At 34.2% G+C, this 24,071-nt stretch overlaps 1 protein-coding gene across 3 annotated transcripts in view; it reads left to right on the top strand.

The window, feature by feature from the left end:
* The window catches only part of SKIC3 (SKI3 subunit of superkiller complex), a 108,367-nt gene that overhangs the window by 67,378 nt on the left and 16,918 nt on the right, over positions 1 to 24,071 (top strand). For all 3 annotated transcript variants that reach the window (XR_007151985.1, XM_047857702.1, XM_047857703.1), the window contains exons 29-39: positions 628 to 721; positions 3,148 to 3,225; positions 5,784 to 5,908; positions 6,706 to 6,829; positions 8,088 to 8,309; positions 9,125 to 9,197; positions 11,732 to 11,785; positions 11,972 to 12,083; positions 15,752 to 15,880; positions 19,514 to 19,635; positions 21,385 to 21,543. Coding sequence is in view for 2 of the 3 variants with exons in the window: in XM_047857702.1 (XP_047713658.1) it covers positions 628 to 721; positions 3,148 to 3,225; positions 5,784 to 5,908; positions 6,706 to 6,829; positions 8,088 to 8,309; positions 9,125 to 9,197; positions 11,732 to 11,785; positions 11,972 to 12,083; positions 15,752 to 15,880; positions 19,514 to 19,635; positions 21,385 to 21,543 (1,292 nt within the window). In the remaining variant the exon portion in view is untranslated. The remainder of the gene's footprint in view (positions 1 to 627; positions 722 to 3,147; positions 3,226 to 5,783; positions 5,909 to 6,705; positions 6,830 to 8,087; positions 8,310 to 9,124; positions 9,198 to 11,731; positions 11,786 to 11,971; positions 12,084 to 15,751; positions 15,881 to 19,513; positions 19,636 to 21,384; positions 21,544 to 24,071) is intronic.

Here is a 24,071-nt window from a genome sequence, read left to right as displayed (position 1 = left end):
CAGCACAGAGCCCAACCAAGGCTTGACCTTGTAGACCACGAGATCATGACCTGAGCTGTAGTCGAACGCTTGATCAACTAAGCCACCCAGGCACCCCTCTCAATACTGCTTTTAAATAAATCAGATGTGTTTCTTCTTTGTGCATTAGTAGATAGATGATGTTTTTTGACATTAAAATTTCAAAGTTCTGCACTGAAAGTGCCCAAGTCATCCGTGTTTCCAGTGTATAATACTGAGTGAATTTTTTAAAAACACATAGAAATTGGAAGCAAACCAACAAGAAAATTTCAGGAAAGATTAAGTGATTAGCCAAAAAACTGAATTTCCTTATGAATCTCATGACTAGTGTTAATATAAGCTACAATTTCAAATTATTACACCTTTGGGGATAAAAATGTTTAGACTTTAAGCATAACGAGAAACTATAAATAATTATAAAATATTCAATAACTGAAAACAGTTATAAAATGATTACTAGTACTTTATAGTCAAGATAAAAATGAGACCATTTTTAATAGCTGTGATCTCAGGAAGTAATCTGGTGTTAAAGGCATTGAAAATAAGACTCATATTTTACAAATACGATCAACATGCACATGTAAAGAAAAGATATTTTTGGATTTCCAGAAAGAATTCAGAATTATGCTCCAGCTTTCACAATGTTGGGTTACTTAAATGAACATCTACAACTGAGAAAGGAAGCAGCAGGTGCATACCAAAGGTAAACTCTACATTTAATTAAGAGTCGTCTGTATTTATCACTTGGCTTTTTAAAATTTGTTTTCATTTCATGAAGAAGGTGCTACACAAATGTTCTGATTCCTTTCCTGATCTCTAATTATCTATCATTACATTTTTAAAAATTCAGTTTTAAATTTTCAGCTGTATTTTGGTTTCTGTTGCTCTATCTGAGAGAGACAGACAGGAAAAAAAACAAAAATCAAACTGAAAAGTCTCCCAGATTCTGTTTTAGAAAAATCTGTCTCTTTATTTTAAAAATGTGTAGGTTCATTCAGAGAAGAAATGAGAACATTATATTTGTCTGAATCGCTTTAAGATCTGTATTTTATTCATTCAATACATAGTTTTTGAATTGCTGTGTGCCAAACATTGTCCTTGACACTAGCAATTGAGCAGTGCAATAAAACAGACACAGACTCCATTTTCATGGAGCTTCTGACCTGGTGGTGGGGAGACATATCATAAGCTTATAGACATCTGTGATGGTAATTGCTAAGAAAGAAAATCAAAATGGGGTAGAGGGCCAGGGAGTGTTAAGGCAGGCAGTGAATTTGAGACAGGTTTAACAAGCATAGGCTTACTAAAGAGGCAGTTGAGGCTTGGCCTGCATGAAGTGAGGCTATAAGCCATTCAAGAGGGCAACAGCATTCCAGGCAGAGGAACGGCAAGAGCACGTGCTCTGAAACAGGAGTGCACTTGCCATGTTGAGAAAACAAGGACCGTGTGCTCGAGTGAAATGACCAACCAAGAGGGTGGTAGGCAATGAAATCGACTTGCAGGTTTATTCTCTGCAGATTAATTGATGGGTGAATAAAAAAATGACAATGTTGGGGATACTAGTTGAAAAGTTAAAAGACCTAACTGCATGTATCATTGCCTGAAAAGTAAAAAAATAGATACTTAGAAGAAACTTTGTCATACACAAAGTCATTGAGGTGTCCCAAACGCTTTGCCATGCCCTTTCATGGATCTCCTGGCAGTTCAAAGGGGTTATCACTAGATGGTACTGGAGGCTATATAATCAAGAAGTTCTTTTTTATTTTATTTTTTATTTTTATTTTTTAACATTTATTTATTTTTGAGAGACAGAGAGAGACAGAGCATGAGCAGGGGATGGGCAGAGAGAGAGAGGGGGAGACACAGAATCTGAAGCAGGCTCCAGGCTCTGAGCTGTCAGCACAGAGCCTGACGTGGGGCTGGAACTCACGAACTGCGAGATCATAACCTGAGCCGAAGTCGGACACTTAACTGACAGAGCCACCCAGGCTCCCCAAGAAGTTCTTTTTTAAAGGTATATGTGGAAGTTCATGAAAAGCAACAATTCTGTGTCTCTCAATGGCATGTTAAGCTTAATAGTAAACAAATTGTAGAAATATGGTAGAATACAACAGTGAGCAGGATTTTTAAACAAAGAAGATTAACTTCAGAGTGCTTGCCATTTTATTGTATATACTCTAATCACAAATAGTGTGAATCTAACAACTAGTTACACCTTCAAGTTCAAATAGCAACTCCACAGTCATGTGTATATGCACCAGTCTTCCTTGACCAATCACTGCTGTTGTTTTCTGCCTTAGACAAGTATTTGAGGCTTGAAACCACAAATTAGGTATAAATCTAACCAGTATAGTATAGTATAGTATAGTATAGTATAGTATAGTATAGTATAATAATGTGTAATATTGCCTTAGACTTCTTTAGCAAATATTTGTTTTTCATGTAACATCACTTGAGTGTTTCTCCCTAGATCATCCTTTTTAAACAGAAAAGAAAATAAAAAAAAAAACAAAAAAATCTTACTAAATATCCAACTCCTATTAGTTGTTAAGACATTTTTCTGCTTTCCCAAAGGGGACTGAACACAAGATAAAATGAGACATGTCACAGGTTGATGTATTTATTCTAAGCCTTTAGGGACTCCTGATAAATCTTTTCTTTCTTAACTAAGTATTGCTTAAATATTTTTCTATATGTAAAAGGTAAGTGCACATGAAAGCACTCAATTTCCTGGCTTCCTAACTTAAACCACTAGTATATAAATATTTTTAAGATTGTTTGCTGTATACTTGAGTTAATGTCAAAACTTAAAATAGTGATACCATTGTTTCCTGTATTTAGATTAAGTTTTTTTGGAATATTTAAAACTCACGTGTGATGAATGATTTCACTAAATAAGAGATCACCTTATTCAAGTTCCTTTCCTGATAGTCTAAAATCTACATATTAAGTGTTTTTGGTGTACCAACTTATTAATATATGAAAAAGTTGTTGTAGCTGACATTAAAGAATTAGATGAATGAAATGAAGAAAACAAGAATCTGTAGATTCAGTTGAAGAAGAGTAAAAGAATGCTGTTTCACAGAGCTAATTTAAAATACCTGCCCCCCCCCCCCCTTTTTTTTCCAGGGCAATGTTATTGTTACAAAGTGTGGAAGACCAAGATACTTATAATGTTACAGTAAGAAATTATGGCAGATTATTATGGTAAGCATATTTTTTTCCCCATTAATTCTGTGAATCTGTTAGACTTTTCTGGTGAAAGCTATGGGACTAGTGAGGTAGTGATGAATCCAGACTAATGGAACATGTAGAGATGAGTGGGCTGATGATTATGTCCACTGGATACATAATCTCCTCAATACTGGGCTCTGTTAATACTTTCCTGTTCCTCTAACGGTACCTAATGGCACTGTGCTTTAGTGAGAAGCAGATTTAGAACTGATGGTTGTGGACTATACAAGAGAACATTTCAAAGAGAGGCGTTGCTGTCTGTATAGTAGAACCCTTGTTAATTGGAAGAGAAATTGGACTTATTCTCATTTGCATGCTATATATATTTACACTGGGAATGGACTTTAGAGATCCGTTAATATATGTATTAATGTATGTATTACATACCTTAAATAAATTAATATGTCATTAATTTTTAATTAATATTAAATTAGTATTAAATAATATATGTATATATCCATAAACAATCTAAGGTAGCCAGCCCTCTTTCCTTCCATCAAAAAAGAAAAAAAAAAAAGGCCCTTTTAAAATTTTACAAACGGGCGCCTGGGTGGCTCAGTCGGTTGAGCATCCAACTTCCTCAGGTCATGGTCTCGTGGTTCATGGGTTTGAGTCCTGTGTTGGGCTCTGAGCTGACAGCTCGGAGCCTGGAGCCTACTTCAGATTCTGTGTCTCCCCCTCTCTCTCTGCCCCTCCTCTGCTCATGCTCTCACTCTTTCTCTCTCAAAAATAAATAAACATTCAAAAAATAAAATTGTGCAAAAAATTTTTTGTGTATGTATATTTTGGGATGGAGAGAGAGCTGTATAGCTTTTTCAGATTCTCAAAGACTTTTGACTGGAAAAGAATTTAAAAAAAAGATTAAAACCTAGGTATTTTAGAGAATAGAATTAGGTCTGGAGAACAGAAGTGTTATGGGGCAGTGGGGGGAAGGTTTTTGGCTTCAGTTAGAGAGGTGTTCCTCAAGCTGAAAACTGCCCCCAAATTGAATGATCAAAACTGTAGTTTGATATTTTGAGATTAGTGCCTACATCTTTTAAAGAGATACATGCTAGAGATCTGAGGTAGCCAGTTATTTTCATTTATATTTGTGTAACTGAATAATATCCATAGACAGGAAAATACTATTGTTCTGACTGCTCTTCCTTCCATTTCTTTTAAACTGTTTTGTTTAGGAGTTGATAGAGTGTTGTTATTTCTAAGATTTTGTTGTAGCAGAAGATAGGTTATAAGAAATTATATGGAACAAGTATCTGTTCTCTTTAGTTTTGATGTAATGTAAATATTTTAGAAGAAAATATCTCCTATTGAAAATAGATCATCTTTTTAATTTGTTTTATTATGAAATACATTAAACATGCAAAATGCAGTAAGTAGTATAGAACATAATTTAATGAATAGTCACTGCTCAAATATAACAGATCTTAAAATTGTCCATTGTCTTTAGGGTTTTTTTTTTTTTTTTCTTTTACCAAAGAAAAATTTACAAGTTGAAGCCCCTTGTGCCCTTTCTAGTTCTGTTCTTTTCTCTACAAAAGTAATCACATGTTTGAAGATAGTGTTTTTTTAAAATTAATATATGTATATATCCATGAACAATTTAAGGTAGCCCTCTTTCCTTCATTAAAATATTTACCAAAATTTGAGGTTTTTTTTTTATTTTAAAAACCTTAAATTTTTTTGCTTTTTAAAATCTTTCACCTTTATGAGAACTAATTTTAGAACCAAAGATTGTATTTTTAGCTCCCACACACACTCCTCAAGATTAAAAGGATTTTCTAAAAAGATTTCCAATAACACATTAAAAATAGAAACAGCTTGTGATTATAGTGATGGATACCAAGAATAAGAATCTCAAAGACACAGTGTATCATTTCCAGGTGATGGCAGCTTCTCTTCATCTTTAAATAAGCAAAACAATTATTTTTTTGTTGTTAAAAAGTATTGTACTTTTATCATATGTAACAAGTTTTACTTTTCTTCCTATTAAATACAGAAAAGGTAATCTATAGTTTTGTCTGTGGAATTTAGTGTATCTTTATACTTCCAAAAAAAAAAAAAAAAAAAAAAAAAGGATGTGCAGGGAAACACTTTACACAAAGGCTAGGTTTGATTTTGACTAGGTATTTTATGACTTTAGTTAAGCTTGTCAAAGATGCTCGGACAATACTCATAGGGTAATATTCAACCCACATATGTAGCTTAAAGAGTTCTGTATAGAAGTTAACTTGAAATTATTTTTATAACTTGGGATTTTAGTTCAAGTTCGTTAATAAGAAAGACTCTGTAATTTAGCCAAACTAATCACTTTCACATGTAATTTAAAGGAAGCTAATTTTGAAGTTAAATTACCCCAGTACATCTTATTTGAAATAAATAATACACCTTTTATTTTATCTTTTCTATAGCCTTAACAGTGATAGATGAGGTAGATGAAGGTATTAAAAGAACCTTAGTATCTCTCTGTATTTTTATGATGTAAACCAAAAAAAATTTTTAATATTAAAAGTAAGTTATGTTTTGCTTCTTAGTTCCATTGGTGAATATAATAAAGCTATCCAGGCTTTTAAGTCAACACCTCTTGAAGAGTTAGAAGACATCATAGGTTTTGCATTGGCTTTATTTATGAAAGGTCTATATAAGGAAAGCAGCAAAGGTGAGTATGTTGCTTGATGCTAAAGGACACATCTTACTTTTCTAGGGCTGAGTGGAATTTAATTACAACAAACTTACATATAGAAAGATGGAACATTGAAATGGGAACAGGACTTGCAATGTTTATTTAAATCTGACTAGTAACCAGGAATGACACTAGGTACTTTTTATCTGTTTCCTTATTTAATACATTATTTTGATGAATAGGCCTTATAGCAGTGTAATGAGCTGAGTATTTATCTTTATTATTTACATGAGGAAACTGAGGCCAAAGATCACTTAAGGTAGAAATACGCGTTACCACCTGAAAGCAGGTCTTTGCTTAAGTGTAAATTTCTGATAAATGAAGACCTTAACCGTTGTTAGTAATAGTGTGTTTTATTTTCTCCAGAAATGCTCATTGAGTACATTCTCATGTATATATAAAGACCCAATCTATGCGTGTGCAGCTCATTTTAAGTATCTACAGCTTGATGGAATTACTGGTATGCATGTGAGAATTTTCATGATATGTCATTGGCTACAAATCTTCACATCTCTTAAAGACTTCCTGTAAAGATAGAAGTTGGGGAATGTCCCACAATAATCCTAACGATATGCCCAGTATCACCTTGGGCCAGCTAAACCAAGTTAGGTTATTATAAATGTTTGTTCTGTCCACTTGAAAATAAGGGAACAATAACATGTAATTATAGTTAGACCTTTAAAAAGTAAGATTAGAAAGGGAGAAATTTCACTATTTGTCAATCAAAATTGTGTTTATATTGTTTTGTTTCTGTTTCCAACTCTGTGTAATAGCCTATGAGAGAGCCTTGTCTGTTGTTGAATCAGAGCAGGACAAAGCGCATATCTTGACAGCTCTAGCAATAACAGAGTATAAACAAGGAAAAATGGATGTAGCCAAGACATTGCTATTTAAATGGTATGTATGGTTGACATCACCACTTAACCAGATACTTAAACATTGGATTAAAAATTGGAACAATGTAAAATGAGGCTTTTAATGTTGGATCTTTTTGGTGAACAGAAAAGATGGGACTGAACCAGTTGTGAACTGAAAATCATAGGTGGAGCTAGAGATCATGGCTTAATTCTTAGCTCTGGATCCATCCAGTCCTTCAAAAGCATCCTGTACTCTCTGTGTATTATTGTTTTGTTTAAAGACTAATCGAGGGGCTCCTGGGCCTCGGTTAAGCTTCCACTTCAACTCAGGCCATGATCTCATGCTTCGGGAGTTCAAGCCCCACCCACATCGGCTTCTCTGCTGACAGCTCACCGCCTGGAGCCTGCTTCAGATTCTGTGTCTCCCTCTCTCTTGCCCCTCCCCCGCTCACACTCTTTCTCTCTCTCAAAAATAAACATAAAAAAAAAAAAGAGTAATTGATCACTTGATCTAATAAGATGTTAAATCTTTAATGAAGGCATTTCTAACTGGCTTTTTTTTGTTGGCCTCTTTGGTCCCCAAAGAGATTTCTTTCTCTTTCTTTTTCAAGTTAACCTGATAAAATAAAATTCATTTAAAATTAAAACTTAAAAAAAAAAAATCATAGCAGGGGCGCCTGGGTGGCTCAGTTGGTTAAGTGTCTAGCTCTTGATTTCAGCTCAGATTGTGATCTCATGATCATGAGTTCGAGCCCTGCATCAGGCTTCTGCTGAGTATGGAGCCTGCTTGGTATTCTCTCTCTCCCTCTGTCTTGCCTCGTCCGTGCTCACACTCTCTCTCCCTCTTTGTCTCAAAATAAATAAATATTTTAAAAAATAAATAATAAATAAAAATAGAAAAATTATACCAATATAACTTGTACCTATTTCTATATTTTTGGAATAAATTAATAAAATAACAGCCTATGGTATCTATGGTTATTTACACGGTTATATGGTTAATTATCTAAAACTCAAACCACAAAACGCTATTTGTACTTGTTTCTAAAACTTAGATATAATGAACAGAAAAGAAATTTGGCTGTTGCACTGTGGAAAGCTCTTGGTATTTTTAATGCTTTAGACATTCAGGGAAATTTCTGTCCCTAGAAGCCAAGGAATCTGTTTTATGTTTATCTTAAATTTGAACTTAGTTTGGTGAATCTTTAAGTAAATTGCTTTTTTACTAAATGTTAAATATGTTTTAATACTTACAGACTAGTGTACTTTGGCTAATAGACAATTAAAAATGTTTACAGCTCTATCTTAAAGGAACCAACCACAGAAAGCCTTCAAGCCTTGTGTGCTCTAGGATTGACAATGCAGGATCCTACACTGTCAAAAGCGGCGCTTAATGAATTACTGAAGCACATCAAACAGAAAGACAGTAATTATCACAAGTGCCTTCTTTCTTCAGCAATTTATGCACTGCAAGGCCGCAGTGTGGCAGTGCAGAGACAAGCATCTAAAGCTGTTCACAGGTAAGTTCTGTGCTTGTGAACTTGGAATAACTGTACTTGATGAGCTGATCTTTGACATTGGGAATATAAATATAAATATAAAATCAGGTAAACATATGTATTTGGATACCAGAATGTGGTTTTATGAAACTGCACTTAGGACCAGGTAACTAACTATACACATTATTTCATCTATAAATATATATTTTTTTTAATTCAGTTGATAAGGAGGTAAGAGAACAGAAATTTTGCACTTAGGTTAAGGCCTGAACCTCATTTTAATACAGAAGCCCTTGTTTATTCTTTCATTTATTTATTTTTGCCCTTATTTATGCTTAAGCTTGTGGTATTGCCCATTTGTTATCTGATACTGTCTACTTGGATGGTCTTAGGAATTTTTTGGCCACTCAAACATTCATTAATGTCTTCAAAATTTAGAAAATAGAAAGCTGTTATTACTAGTAACAGTAGTTATTTGTTTTATTTTCGGTAGTAAAGTGTTGTAAATGTAGTTTGTTTTCCTTCCACACTTTTCATCTCCTTGTGTTTTCCTTGAACACAACATATTAAATTTCCTTAGCTTTTCTTAGTCTCATGGCTTTGTAATCATCGTATTACTGATCTTCCCTCTTATTTTCATAAGGACTCTTGATGTATATAGGAGATATGTTTTCTAAAAATTAAGGCACTTTCATTCACACATAGACAATATGAACTTGTTTTAGATGTCGACAAGCTTTTGAACTTAGGTACTAAATAAAATGTTGGTTACTTTTACTTTTTGTGGTTAAAGTGTCTCCTATCTCTAAGCCTTCTGCTTTTGATTATCTCTGTAGTAACCCAGCTGATCCTGCTCTTTGGTCTCTGTTGTCCCGAGTAGTTGCTCAGTATACTCACCGAAGTGCAAAGGTGAGTAATGTTCTAAATTCTGGCAAGAAGATAAAATAATTTGTGATGTAGTGAATAATATAATTTTTTAAAGTATTAGCATTATCATTCTGGGAAACAACGAATACAGCCAGATTTTCGATTAGTCATTTAACAAGCAGTACACTGAGTTTTTTTCATGTACTATTATACTAGTTCTGGGCAGGCATTATGAAAGATACAAAGAAGTAGGTGGACTTTTTAATACCTACAAACTATGTTAATGGCTATGTAGTTAGGTTATGTTTATAATGTTGCTATTTAGGGAGAATTAACTATTGTGTTTCTGAATCCCAAAAGATGGTTTTATCTAAAAGTTCCTTAAAGATAAGAAATTAAGAATGAGCGGGGCGACTGGGTGACTCAGTTGGTTAAGCGTCTGACTTCGGCTTGGGTCATGGCCTCCCGGTTCATGGGTTCATGCCTTGCGTTGGGGTCTGCGCTGACAGCGTGGAGCCTGCTTTGAATCCTCTGTATCCCTCTCTCTCTGCCCCTCCCCTGCTCACACTTGCTCTCTCTCAAAAATAAATAAACATTAAAAAAAGACCTAAAAAAAAGAAATTAAGAGCTGGAACATTGGTAATGTCTAAAATCTAAAAATGTGAATCACAACATGAAGTCATTCTTTTTTTTTTTTTAATTTAAGTTTATTTTGAGAGAGAGAGAGAGAGAGAGAACATGTGAGTCAGGGAGGGACAGAGAGAGGGGGAGAGAGAATCCCATGCAGGCTCTATGCTGTCAGTGCGGAACCTATCACAGGGCTCAAACTCATGAACTGTGAGATCATGACCTGAGCTGAAACAAAGAGTTGAATGCTTAACCAACTGAACTACCCAGGCACCCCAAAGTCATTGATGTTCTATGAAAGGAATTATATATTATATTTTAGTTCACAATAACCAGATATTTTTAGGAGTCTATAAACTATTTTGTTAACTTCTGTGGTTACTAAGCCCTTTCAGAGTTACTTAACTGGTTGGTAAACATAATGGTAGTAGCTAATATATTTTGAACCTTATTACATCTAATAATTCCACTGTCTGGAGTGTGTGGGGGTCTGTTTTTATTTTTTATTCCTACTGGTTTTCACACATGGTAGTACAAAGAACCTAGAACATCATCATTATTACTAGAATAAAGTACTTATTATGCACCAACTACTGTATATATTTTGTCATTTAATCCCAACAACCATATGAAGTAGCTCCAAGTAATGTCCATTTTATAGAGGACACATGAGATGTAGATATTAAATAACTTGTGCAAAATCACAGTGTTTGTGGTGATGGATCATCCCAGATCTAACTCCTGAATCCTCCTACTTTCTGTGTTTCTTTTTTTCTTTTTAATTTCCTTTTTTAAATTTTTATTTATTTTGAGAGAGATAAAGAGAGCAAATGGAGGAAAGGCACAGAGAGGGGGAGACAGAATACCAAGCAGGCTTCATGCCGTTAGCGCAGAGCCCAACGTGGGACTCAAACTGACAAACTGAGATTATGACCTGAGAGCCAAAATCAAGAGTTGGACGCCCAACTGACTGAGCCACCCAGGCACCCCTGTGTTGTTTTCTTTTTTTTTTTTCCTCTTTTATTTTTTTTACATTTATTCATTTTTGAGAGACAGAGAGAGCAGAAGCTGGGCAGGGGCAGAGAGAGAGGAATACACAGAATCTGAAGCAGCTCCAGGCTCCGAGCTGTCAGCACAGAAGCCGACGCAGGGCTCGAACTCACAAACTGTGAGATCATGACCTAAGCTGAAGTAGGATGCACAACCGACTGAACCACCCAGGCACCCCTGTTTTCTTTTTAATCCATCTTCTATTTGTTTTATGTTGACGTATTTTTTAAAGTTTGTTTTTAGCGTTCTTTATGTAGTAAATATGATGTGCAAAACATTTCTGATACTCCAATTCCAATATAAAATGAAGACAACAGTATACTTCTGAAATAAAATGAAATCATTCTTATAATTCACTTTTTTTTTCCAGGTAAAATGTCTGGTTGAATTTTTAAAAATTAAGGATTTCAAATTGACTTTACAAAAACTATGATATATATATTTTTCTCATTTTTAGTATTGAGTTGATTATTGAATCAGTGATTAGTTTCAGGCTCTCTGAACTTTGGCTATTCATTTTACTAGGGACTACAGAAATTTTTAAAATACTAATATTTCCGTGGAGTGAAACCATGTTAATCTTAAGATCACTTTTGAGATTCTATGTCTCTTTCAATCTAATCACAATTGTTAGAAAACACGTACTTGTGTTTAGTATAAAATTATGTAACTTTTAGTATTTTAAAAGAGCAGAGTTGAGATGATCCTAGTAGAAAAGATTTTCTTTCATAAAAATACTTAACTTGTCTCTTAAAGCAATAATAAATTGATACTTCTAGAGTTTGGAAGTTGTAAATACGATAAAACTGAACTTTTCAAATGATTTAATGGAAAGAGTTTATCAGTCTTAATTTTTACTACTTGTGAAAGTTTATCTAAATAATTATTTTCTATTATAGGGAGGTGCTGTTGCAGGAAATGTGGCTCATATTTTGGACTCAAATCATGGAAAGGTTAGTTTTCCCCAGTACAAAGGAAATGTCCTACTTATTAAATAATATTATTGATAAACAATAACAATTTTTTCTCCCTAAGTTTAAGAGGTTACATTATACCCAATAGAGGCCCGCTTTTAGCCAGTTTGAAAGTCACTGAGCTATAAAGATAATTTGTTAACCCTCTTCTTTTCTCTTATGCAGAAGGCGTTACTGTATACTGCGGTAAATCAGTTAGCTATGGGAAGCAGTTCATCAGAAGGTGAAAAAAATATTGCACTAAAGACCATTCAGAAAGCAGCTCTTCTTTCTCCAGGTGAGTATAATATAATCCATTTCATTAATTCAAATTTTGTTGGTCTTGCATTTGCGGCTTATGGGTACAAAGTTTGTATTTTCATGAAATAAAAGGGAATTTTAAGAAAATAAGGTTTTGCATATTATTTGATTATCTACATTTGGCTGTTGATAATTAAGAGGTAATCAATTCTTGAAACAGGCTGAATGGAATATCTGCATAAGGATACTTTATTATCCTTGATTGAAAATCTGAATTCTGTATTTTCATGGAATAGTTTTATTTCTGTTTTGCATCTGTCTGGTTTAATGAGGTCTACCTATAGCTGCTAAATTATTTAATGAACATGTTTAGTCATTTTAATTATCTTTATGGGTAGTTAGCTACTTGAGGAGTAAAGGTGTGTTCTGTGGTAATGTTGGAATGCCAAGGTGATGGCCTCACCTGAGCAGCTCTTTTTGTGTCATGTGTATACCATTGATCACACTGAGGGAGTATATACGATTGCATCAGCATACTTCCATTATCACTGCTGGAGAAATGCCCCAGAGCACTGGAATACCTGTGGGCTTATGAGGCGTATTTTTACTAATATTATTTTTAATATGACATGTAGCATTAAATAATTTATTCCCACAGAGCACTTCAAACATTTGTTAGATCGGAATAGTTTTGCTTTTGGCTGGGGACTGTTAGGAAACAAATTGTACAAAATAAGTCCAATGTTGTCTTCACTATAAATTATAAAGATCCTAACTAAATGGCTAAATATCTAGTAATTCAGAGATTATTTTATAAAACAAGTAAACAGACCAATATCTTATTGCTTATTCTTTGTTTCATTTATGTAATAGAACAAAAAGAGACCCTAAACATTTCGATTTGTTTTTGTTATACATTGGATAAGTTTTTGACTTTTAGAGGTGTTTTCATGTAAGTATTGGGTTAAAAAAAAAAAAAAGGCAGGGGGTGCCTGGTGGCTCAGTTAGTTAAGCATCTAACTCTGGATTTTGACTCAGGTCATGATCTCAGGATTCATGAGTTTGAGCCCTGTGTGAGGCTCTGTGCTAACAGTGTGGAGCCTCGTTGGGATTCTCTCTCTCCTCTTGTCTTTCTGCCCCTCTCCTGCTTGCGTTTTCTTTTTCTCTCTCTTTCAAAGTCAATAAATTAAAAAAAAAAAATGGGTATAATTACTCTCAAGGATTTTTACTATGAATCTAGTATGATAAAAGATCTGTTAGGTTTTGATTGTATGAGGGGCATTAAATGTTAAAAAGGTGACATTGCCCATATAAGGTCTTCTGTAATGATCTTACTTTCCCATATTATCTGGAGAAATATATACTCAAAGATGCTTAAAACAGAGCCTGAGTGATGAAGATGAATGCCTGTCTGAGACTTGGTTTTGGAGTCCAATAAAAGTAAATGTAATTGTAGTTATGGGTAGTAGCATATACCTAGTCCTTGTAGCTGAACAAAGTATAGTTTTGACAGATGGTATTCAAAGGAATCTTTTTAGAAATTTAAATATAATCCCAAGAATTTAGAATCAAATTTTAAAAAATCCAATTTCTGCTAGATTAGTGCTTCTGTGATATTAAAAGATATTTTTAGCAAACTATATTTAAAAAATTTGAGGGGCGCCTGGGAGGCTCAGTTGGTTAAGTGCCAACTTTGTCTCAAGTCATGATCTCACGGTTCATGGGTTCAAGCCCTGCATTGGGCTCTCTGTTGACAGCTCAGAGCCTGGAGACTGCTTCAGATTCTGTGTCTCCCTATCTCTCTGCCTCTCCCCCTTCTCATGCTCTGTCGTCTCTCTCAAAAATAAACATTAAAAAAATTAAAAAATTGAGGCTTGTAATAAATATATTTTTATACTATCACTTTATTTCATAGGGAATTTGAAGTTGCTGAATAGTCTGGAAGACTAAATGAAAACAGCAGTTCTTTTGAAATGTGACAGAAGAAATTGCTGCCAACTAATGTCCATCTCCTCCCTCCTGTAATCTAAACTATAGAATACCCTAAGATCTCTAAGGGATTTCTTCACTTAATCTTAGAAATAAGTCAATGTTCAGAAATTATTAACTGGAATTTAAATAAAAACTTGAAACTACAAAAAAAAATTCAGAAATTGAGTCTACCTCAGTTGGAACTTTGGATTTTAGACCTGATGATACCCGAGCCATCATCCAGTTCATTTGTTTTATAGAAAAATGAGTCCTGAAGGGAAAGCTGGCAGAGTTAATTAGTGCCATTGTTAGACCTAAAACCCAGATCTAAGAGTCATGTGCCTTTCATTATACATTAATCAGATCTCATAAGTTCTGAGGGATGGTTCCCATTTCCTTATTCTAGAATTTGATTATATCTTTTGTTATTTAAATAGTCATTATTTCAGGCAGGAGTTATTTTATAATGTGGTATGCATTTAATTTTTTCGTAAAAATTTTTTATGTGCCTAAGATTTCTAATGATTCTTATACTATTATAGCAGTAATACTGATCCTCTATAAATGAAGTAGAGAAACATTTCAGACATTTGATAGGGGATATATATTAGATGGAGCAGTTAGATAAAAAATATAAAATTGAAGCTAAAATTTTTGTTTAAATGACACTCTTTTTAGCTAGCACCCCTTGTGGGATTAAAAAAAAATTTTTTTTAAGTGTAGCAGGACTAACATACAGGCCATGCAAATATTAACCTGCAAAATATGACTTATGAAATAAAAAGCAAAAAATAAAAACTCTTCTAAAGTTCCAAGTTCTTTTTCACCTTGTCTTCACAACTGCCTTTCTTAAAAAGAGGCATCTGTCTGCATAATCTCTATTATTACCATCTCAGTCTCAGTCTACTGCTTCCTCCTCTCCCCAGAAGAAGCTATCATGGTGTGAAGGAAGGAAGGAAAGATCAAATCGATGAAGAGATATATAATCATAGAATTCCTTCATTTGGAATGATAAAATGGCTTTCACGATTGGCTGTTAGAACATATGTAAATGGAGTTATCTTGAGCTTTTCCTTTGACTCAGACTTTTCTTAAAAACTGAGAAGGAGTGTTATCTTGCCTTTCCTATGATTGAACCTTTAATACAGAGATTGAATGATAAACATAAATGTCTCTTTGAGACTTGTCCTTGGTGTCCAATGAAAGTGAATATAATTGACTTTTCCTTTTTTTGTTGTTGGTTTCAGTAGTAGAATATAGTGAATCATCACTTACATGTAACCCAACAGTGCTCATCACAAGTGCCCTCCTTAATGCCCATCACCTGTTTAGCCCATTCCCCCACCCACCTCCCCTCCAATAACTCTTTTATTTTCTCTGTAGTTGAGTCTCTTATGGTTTACCTCCCTCTCTGTTTTTATCTTATTCTTCTTTTCCACAATAGAACAGTACTCTAGACAGCTGAGCTAATCAGCCATGGAAGAGCTTAATAGGATATTTCTCATCCTTTGCTGTATTTTGAAAAAAAAGCAAATCTTGAAGAATGAATATAGTAATATGCCTTCTGAAAAGAAGTATAGTTTTCCTTTAAGAAAATGATTTTTTTTTCTAGAGATATAATTTATTTTATTTTCAGTTTAATTTTTTGGTATTTATAAACTCGTACTCTCATTTTTGGTAGCTTTTCAGCAATATGTTGATATTAACAAGCCTTCTAACATTTCCTGTGTTTAGGTGACCCTGCCGTCTGGGCTGGGCTAATGGCAGCCTGTCATGCTGAAGATAAACTGGCTCTAGTGGACAACACTGAGCCGAAGAGAATGGATTTGTACTTGGCCCTGTTATCTGCTGTTTCTGCTTCAAGTAAGCTTAAACAACCATTTCATACATGATGAATTCAGGGCAAAGTACTCAGAAGGATATTGCCAAAAGGTAGTGGGCACACTTAGCCCTACACTAAAGGCTATTATGTTCTCATCAGACAAAGCTTAAAAACAAGCCTTGAAAAGATGAAATCATTTTCAAGGGGCTTAACTTCCTACAGAACAAAGCCCAAGAACATTACAGAAATACAAAAATGTTCAGCCTTCAACAAGGTAAAATTAACAATGTCTGGTGTCCAGTTAAAAACAGAATAGGCATGCGAAGAGGTAGAAAAATACCACCCATAGTGAGATAAATCACTCAGTAGAAACAGATCCACAGGTGACATGATAGAAGTCTCTTTAAAACGTAATTGTTCAAAGCACACATTACAACAATAGCACAAAGAATAAAAGGGGGGGCGCCTGGGTGGCGCAGTCGGTTGAGCGTCCGACCTCAGCCAGGTCACCATCTCGCGGTCCGTGAGTTCGAGTCCCGCGTTGGGCTCTGGGCTGATGGCTCAGAGCCTGGAGCCTGTTTCCGATTCTGTGTCTCCCTCTCTCTGTGCCCCTCCCCCGTTCATGCTCTGTCTCTCTCTGTCCCAAAAATAAAATAAACGTTGAAAAAAAAATTTAAAAAAAAAGAATAAAAGGGGAAAATGGAAGTATTCTGTTATAAAATTACACTGTAAGTGAAGTGGTATAATATTACTTAAAGGTGGACTGTGACAGGTTAAAGATGAATACTTTAAAGTTTAAAGTAGACACTAAATAGAGTTATAGTAAATAAGCCACCAAAGTAGATAAAATGAAATCATAAAAAATAATCCAAAGAAGAGGAAAAGAGAACAAAGACCAGATAAGACAAATAGAAAACAACACATTAGTTAAACCCAACAATATCGGTAGTCAACTTAAATGGTCTAAATACCCTAATTAAAAGGCAGAGATTGTCAGATTGATAAAAAAGCAAGAGCCAACTATAAACTGCCTAAAAGAAGAATAGATAAAATATAAATTTATATTTAAACATAAAGATAAAAATAGCCTAAAAAGTGAAAGGATGAAAAAAGATATTCCATGTCAACACTAATCAAAAACAGGTGAGGGGCACCTGGGTGGCTGAGTCAGTTAAGCATCTGACTTTAGCTCAGGTTATTATCTCACAGTTCTGGAGTTCAAGCCCTGCATTGGGCTCTGTGCTGACAGCTCAGAACCTGGAGCCTGCTTTGGATGCTATGTCTGCCTTTCTCTCTGCCCCTCCCCCACTCATGTGTGCACTCGCGCGCGCGCGCTCTCTCTCTCTCTCTCTCTCTCTCTCTCAAACAAGAATAAACATTTAAAAAAAAAAAGAAAGTTGAAATGGCACTGCTAATTTCAGGCAAATTAGATTTCAGAGCAAGGAATATTGCCAATGATACAGAAGGCCATTTCATAATGGAATCAGTTCATCAAGAGAACATAACAAATCTAAGCATTTAAGCACTAAGTAGCAGAGCTTCAAAATACAAAAAATCTGCATTGTATTTCACAATAAGATGGGTAGAAAAAATGAAAACTTATGGAAAAATGTACGAAGCAAAAACTTACAGAACTGAAAGGGATAGACAAATCCACAATTATAACTAGAGATTTAGTAATCTTTTGATAATTGACAGAACAATTGGACAAAAAAATCTGTAAAGATATAATAAAGACTTGAACAGCACTGTCAACTAACTTGACCTAATTGGCCTTTGTGGAATACTTCTAATAACAGCAGAAGGCCTATTGTCAAATGCATGCAGAGCACTTACCCAAATCTTAAATGGGCCATGAAACAGGTCTAAATAAATTTAAAGGGCTTCAAATCATGTATTTAGAAACTAAATAAATACTTTTAAATAATCCAGTTCAAAGAATAAGCTAGAAGGGAAGTGAGAAAATATTTTGAACTGAGTGAAAAGGGAAAAACAGCCTTTCAAAGTATTAAAAGCACTGCTTACAGAGAAATTTATAGCATCTAATGTCTACATTAAAGCCTTCAAATCAGTGATCTCATCTTCTCCTTAAGAACTAGAAAATGGAAGATGAAATTATACCCAAAGTAAGCAGAAGAAAAGAAGTAATAAATAGTAGTGATCAGTGAAATAGAAAACAAAAAATTAACAAATGTGAAAACTTGTTCTTTGAGAAGATCAATAGAATTGATAAACCTCTAGCCAGACATCAGGGATAAAAAACAATACCCATGTCAGAAATGAAAGAGGGTACATCGCTATAGCTATTTAAAGGCTAATAGGATCTTATGAACAAGTTTATGCCACTAAATTTGGCAACTTAGAAATGGACAAATTCTTTGAAAGACACAAAACTCACTTCGGAAGAAATAAACTGAATAGCTTTGTATCTCTTAAAGATACTGAATTTAGGGGCGCCTGGGTGGCGCAGTCGGTTAAGCGTCCGACTTCAGCCAGGTCACGATCTCGCGGTCTGTGAGTTCGAGCCCCGCGTCGGGCTCTGGGCTGATGGCTCGGAGCCTGGAGCCTGTTTCCCATTCTGTGTCTCCCTCTCTCTCTGCCCCTCCCCTGTTCATGCTCTGTCTCTCTCTGTCCCCAAAATAAATAAACGTTGAGAAAAAAAAAAAATTTAAAAAAAAAAAAAAAGATACTGAATTTATAGTTCTAAATCTCCCCACAAAGAAAACTCCAGGACCCAATGTCTTCACTGATGAATTCTACCAACCATTTAAGGAAGAAATAATGCCAGTTCTAAACAAATCCTTCCAGGTAATTTTAAAGTTTGGTAACTTTTTTCTATATGGCCAACATTACCCTGACACCAAAACCAGGCAAAGATAAGGATACTGCAGAACTACTGTGCAAAAATTCATAACACACTGTATCAATTCAAATGCAACAACACATAGAAAAGATGATACATCATGATCACCTGGGGTTTATCTTGGGAACGCAAAGTCACTTTAACATTTGAAAATGCATGTAATTTACCATATTAACAGCTGTGAACGTGCTAGACAAAGGGGGTCTATACTTTATGATTCTATTTGTATGAAAGTTTAGAAGATGCAGTCTGATCTATTGTGACTGAAAAGAATTAGCGGTTGCTTGGGGACAGAGGGTGAGAGGAGAGGTAGGTAGGGGAACAGAAGTGATTACAGAGGAGTAGGAAGAAACTTTTCATAATGGTGACTATGTTCATTATCTTGATTTTAATGATGGTTCATGGATAGACGCCCATGTCAAAAGTCTTCAGAATGTACTGTTTGAATACGTACATGTGTGTAATTTACGATACATCAATTATATCACAATAAATATTTAATTTTTTACAATGAATTATTTTTAATTTTGCTGTAAAGTGTTTTTTGTTTTTTGTTTGTTTTGTTTTGTTTTTATGTAAGTCACAAGTCTATAAAGTTTTAAGTTACTCAGCCACAAACATTCCTACCATGAAACTCTTCAGAAACCTGTCACGTGTCAGGATAGTTTATGGTATTTCGGTAGTACATGTAAGTTTAAAAAATTATAGATGCATGGTAAGTCTAATTGTAATACTTCTTAGCAACTAATTACTCCTTTGGGAAAATGTTATAAATCGCAGAGGAAAGTAACACTGACATTTTTGTTCACAGTTAGAGACAAAGAATTCCTTGAAAATTATAACCAATCTCTTGAAAAGTGGTCTCTCTCCCAAGCTGTCACTGGTCTAATAGACACAGGAAGACTAGCTGAAGCTGAAGGCCTCTGCACAAAGGTATTATTATTATGAAATTGAGCATTGAGATTTGTGGATTCTTATCCTACTTGGAAAATGACATTAAAAATAGAGTGCACATTATTTAAAGGGCATATGGTGATGGTGTGATGATAGTAATGATTATAATTACCCAACATTTATTGAGTACCTACTATAAGCTGGTCAGTACATTTAGCAGTTTGTATTTGAACTTCACAACAATGTATGACATGGATGTTTTATTATTATCCCCTTTTTATAAATAAGTAAACTAAAGCTTAGGGTAAGCGATTTATACAAGAGTTTGCAGCTAGAAATTGATTGAGTTGCCATTTGAACTCACATTTGTCTGATTCTAGGACCCAAGGACTTAATAGGTCTTTGGGAAGGCAGTACCATTATGGAAGCAGTATTTTCCTTTGATTTCTGGTTACTGCCTTCAGAATGCTATGTTTTCCAGCATCCCTGTATTTTTCCAAAGTTCTGAACCACATAGAATGACTGTGAGGATTAAGTGGGTGATTGGAGCTACTCAGTAGTCACCTTTTATAAACCTGGATTGTGGGCTCTGTGAGTAAATCCTTAGCACCTTGCCAGCACATAGTATGGGTTCAATAAATTTCTATTGAATGAATGAATCCATTTCATAAAGCTATTTAGAAATAATTTAATGGATAAGGACAGTTTTAAACATCTCCTTATCCTGACGTTTTCCTGAAAACATCTTTTTTCATAATTGCTTACCAGGAAGATTTTATTTTCTTTAGAAATGTGTTTTGTTTTTGTTTTTGAAAGAAAGTTCAATATAAATTTTACAGAGAAGGAAGAATGGATCTTTGAAGATCCCTTTGGTGTTTTAATTCTCCGAAAAAGCAGAGTAATAAATTTTCTCTTTTATTTAAGAAATTTCATCTATATTCAGGACAGATTAGTATTATGCAGTGAGTGTTTAACAAGCAACTGACAGTTGCTATGTTCTGTTTGACAGAATAAGGGATACTTTTATGATTTTTTTCTTGTCATTCTTTTGTTCCAATCTCTTACGTAGAAGAAAGCAATCACATACATTTAAGACTATAACTTAATTAATAAAAAATAGAGAAGCATGAGATTGAAGGACAAGCAATAAAGAAATGTTTAAAACAATAGTGGAAGGCTTGTTTAGAAAACTTTCTTTAACTTCTCCCCCGTACAGATATATATAGGAAAGGAGATGCATATACATATATATAATTATGTATGTGTGTGTTTTCATGTACTAATAATGGCTTAGGGAAATGGATAGATGGGTCATTTTTCTTACTACGTGTAGGAAGTCTTTGCCTAGAGAAGGACATCCAGTGAATATCTTTGTGAAGAGGTTGAAAAAGGAAAACATTTATAGCTCTTTTCTTCTTATATGGTCTAGTTTCTTCCAATAAGGCATTGTTTTAGCCTTCACTGTTAATATTATGTTTTCTTGGTTCAGCTATTTACATTCAGAACTTAAGTTTTTCAGGATATCACTTGAGAATAAAACAAGTCAAAGGGAAACTAAATCTAAAATAAATTCCTTATAAACTACAATTATAGCATTACCAATTTCAAAGTTTATTTAAATGTGGAGTTTTATATGTTCATCGTTCTATTTATTTTACTTTTGCAGTTATTTTTTAAATAAGAAAAAGGTTAAATTCAGATTTTTTTCCAACATTAAGAATAGCTTAGTTGCTATTTTAACATTCAAGAATCTGTGTGATATATTTGTATTTGGGGTTTAATTTTTAGAATTTAAAAAGTAACCCTAATCAGCCAGCTGTTATCTTACTTCTGAGACAAGTTCAGTGTAAACCACTCCTGGATTCACAAAACACTCTCCCAGATGCTGTACTTGAAGAGCTGCAGAAAACAGTCATGTCCAATTCAACTTCTGTTCCAGCGTGGCAGGTAAATTCTTTCCATTCTTACAATGAGTCCTTAATTAGAATACTTCATGATACTAGATGAGGTTAGGCGGTATGCTCCATTTTGTTTATCTTGCTTTTAAAGTCACCATATATGTTTCGTTTTCAATAACTGAAGCATGCTCTATTGGGATTAAGGAGACTAAGCAAGTTTAATACTAATTTAGGATCTGCAGCTACACCGCTTCAAAGGTTTTTAAGTTGTCGATTATGAATTTCCTCAATTTAAAACAATGTTGAAAATACTGCCTTTTACATAGGATTGATGTAACACACTAAAGGAGTGTTTCAAATATTTTGTCATAATGGTGCTAACTCCACCTTTAGGAAGGATGTGTGTGTTTTTTTTTCTAGCTACCTTATAGGGAACCCATATCCAGGATTTTAATGGGTGTTTAGTGCTTTTTGAAGTAGTTATGGATGCTTGAATGAATAGACTATCCTTTTAGCTGGCTCTGGTTATCTACAGTGACAAACACATAATGATCATTATATACTTTATTCTTATCGATATTAAAACACAAGAAAACATGTAATTACTTTATTCAGTGTATTATAGTTTCCTCTCTGCTCCAGAGAAAGTATCAAAGGGGCTTTTTGATATCGATTTTACAGAAGCTTATTTTTTACTGTAATTTCTTGCTCATTTTGATCTTTCATTATAACACCTTTTTGATGTCCCTGCTTAAAAAGATTATCCTATGGCATACAGTAGTTGGACTATGCAAGCTAAGCCTACTTTTTATTCTAATTATTGGAGAAGGGTGGTGCTTTTTTCCCCTCTTCTAAAGTTTGCCATATGAGAATTAAGATACTTTAATTCTAAGGTCAGATGGATAGTAATGATTTCATATTCTTCATCAAGACTTCATATGCATGTCAAACTAAAAAGGAAAAATTAAAAGATAAATTATATAGCATGTAGAGTCTTAAAAGATAGTGTGTCTTCTTTTATGATATAATTCACAAAGAATAGAGTATGAAAATCTTATAAGTACCATTCATTACATTTTTACTTACCTATATACCTATTTAGCCACCACCTATACCATGATACAGAATATTGTCAATAACCTGGTTGTCTCCCCCCTGCCTCTCTCTTTGATTTCCCCCTACCTCAAATAAAAAGGAGAACAACTATTCTGACTTCTGTCACTTCTCTCTAGTCTTTCTGCTTTTTGAACATCACATAAACAGACTCTTGTTTTGTGTGTGGTTACTTTCATTCAGCATCAAGTCTTTGGGACTCATTTAGTTGTTTCACGTAGCTGTAGTTTTTTTCGGTTTCATCTTATGAATGTATTATAAAATGTATCTCTTTTACAGTTGATGGACATTTGGATTATTAACAGGTTTTGGCTATCATAGTTAATGCTGCCATGTCCATCCTTAGATATGTCTTTTGGTGGGTGATAAGGGATATGTATGTTTACTCTAGTAGATCCTATCAAACAGTTTTATAAACCACTAACAAATTTTGAGCATTCCAATTGCTGGTATTGCTAGAAATGGTTATTATTTCCCCTTCTCAGTAGATAAGTAGATAATAGTATCTTGTGATAGTTTTAACTTGACTTTACCTGACTCATGATGTTGAGCCACTTTTCATAAGCTTAATGAACCTTTGGATATCCTCTTTATAAAGTGCCTTTTTTTTTTTTTTTAGTTTTTCGTGGGCTGCTTTTTAATTGATTTTTGGAATTCATTGTAGTTTTTGGATACAAGCACATTTTGAGTATTTGTATTACTGCACATAGTTCCTCATGTCTGTACCTTGGCTTAACACTGTTAATATTATTTTTTGATGAATAGTTGTTAATTTTAATTAAGTCTAACTTACCTTTTAATGGTTAATGTTTAAATTTCTATTTAAGAGTGCTTTGCCTCCTTTAAGCTCCTGAAGATATTTTTCGCTTTTCTTTCAGAGATTTTTGTTTTACTTTTCACATATTAGGTACATGATCCGTACAGGATTAATTTTTGTTGATGTTGCAGAGTCAAGGTTCTTTTTTTCCCAGATGTATATCTTACTGTCCCCGCATCATTCCTTGAAAAGACCATTCTGACCCCACAGAACTGTAGTGATGGTTTTACATGAATCAGGTGACTGTATATGTGGGTCGTATAGGGCTCCCTATTCTTTTCCATTCATCTACTTGTTTATTCTTACAGCTTTACAATTAGTTTTGATGTGTGGAGCTAATAGTAAGACCTCTGACTTTTTCTCCTTCAAGTGTCTCAGGTCATTTAGGTTTTTTGCATTTACATGTAGATTGTCAGTTACCCTGCTTCCTTACCGCCCCCTTCCCCCCCCCCCCCCCCAAACAAAAGCCCTGCTAGGATCTTGATTGGAATTACATGAATCTGTAGTTTAATTGGGGGAGGAATGATAAAGGAATACTACTGAATTTCTCTATCCACAAATGTGGTATATGCCTCAAATTATTTAAGTTCTAAATTTCTCTCAGTAGTGTTTTACAGTTTTCAGTGTAGAGTCTCTTACATTTTTGT

The sequence above is a fragment of the Prionailurus viverrinus genome, chromosome A1, assembly GCF_022837055.1.
Source record: "Prionailurus viverrinus isolate Anna chromosome A1, UM_Priviv_1.0, whole genome shotgun sequence".
NCBI classification, from domain to species: domain Eukaryota; kingdom Metazoa; phylum Chordata; class Mammalia; order Carnivora; family Felidae; genus Prionailurus; species Prionailurus viverrinus.
The sequence above is the reverse complement of the archived record's forward strand: the minus strand, read 5'-3'. Positions and strand labels throughout refer to the sequence as shown.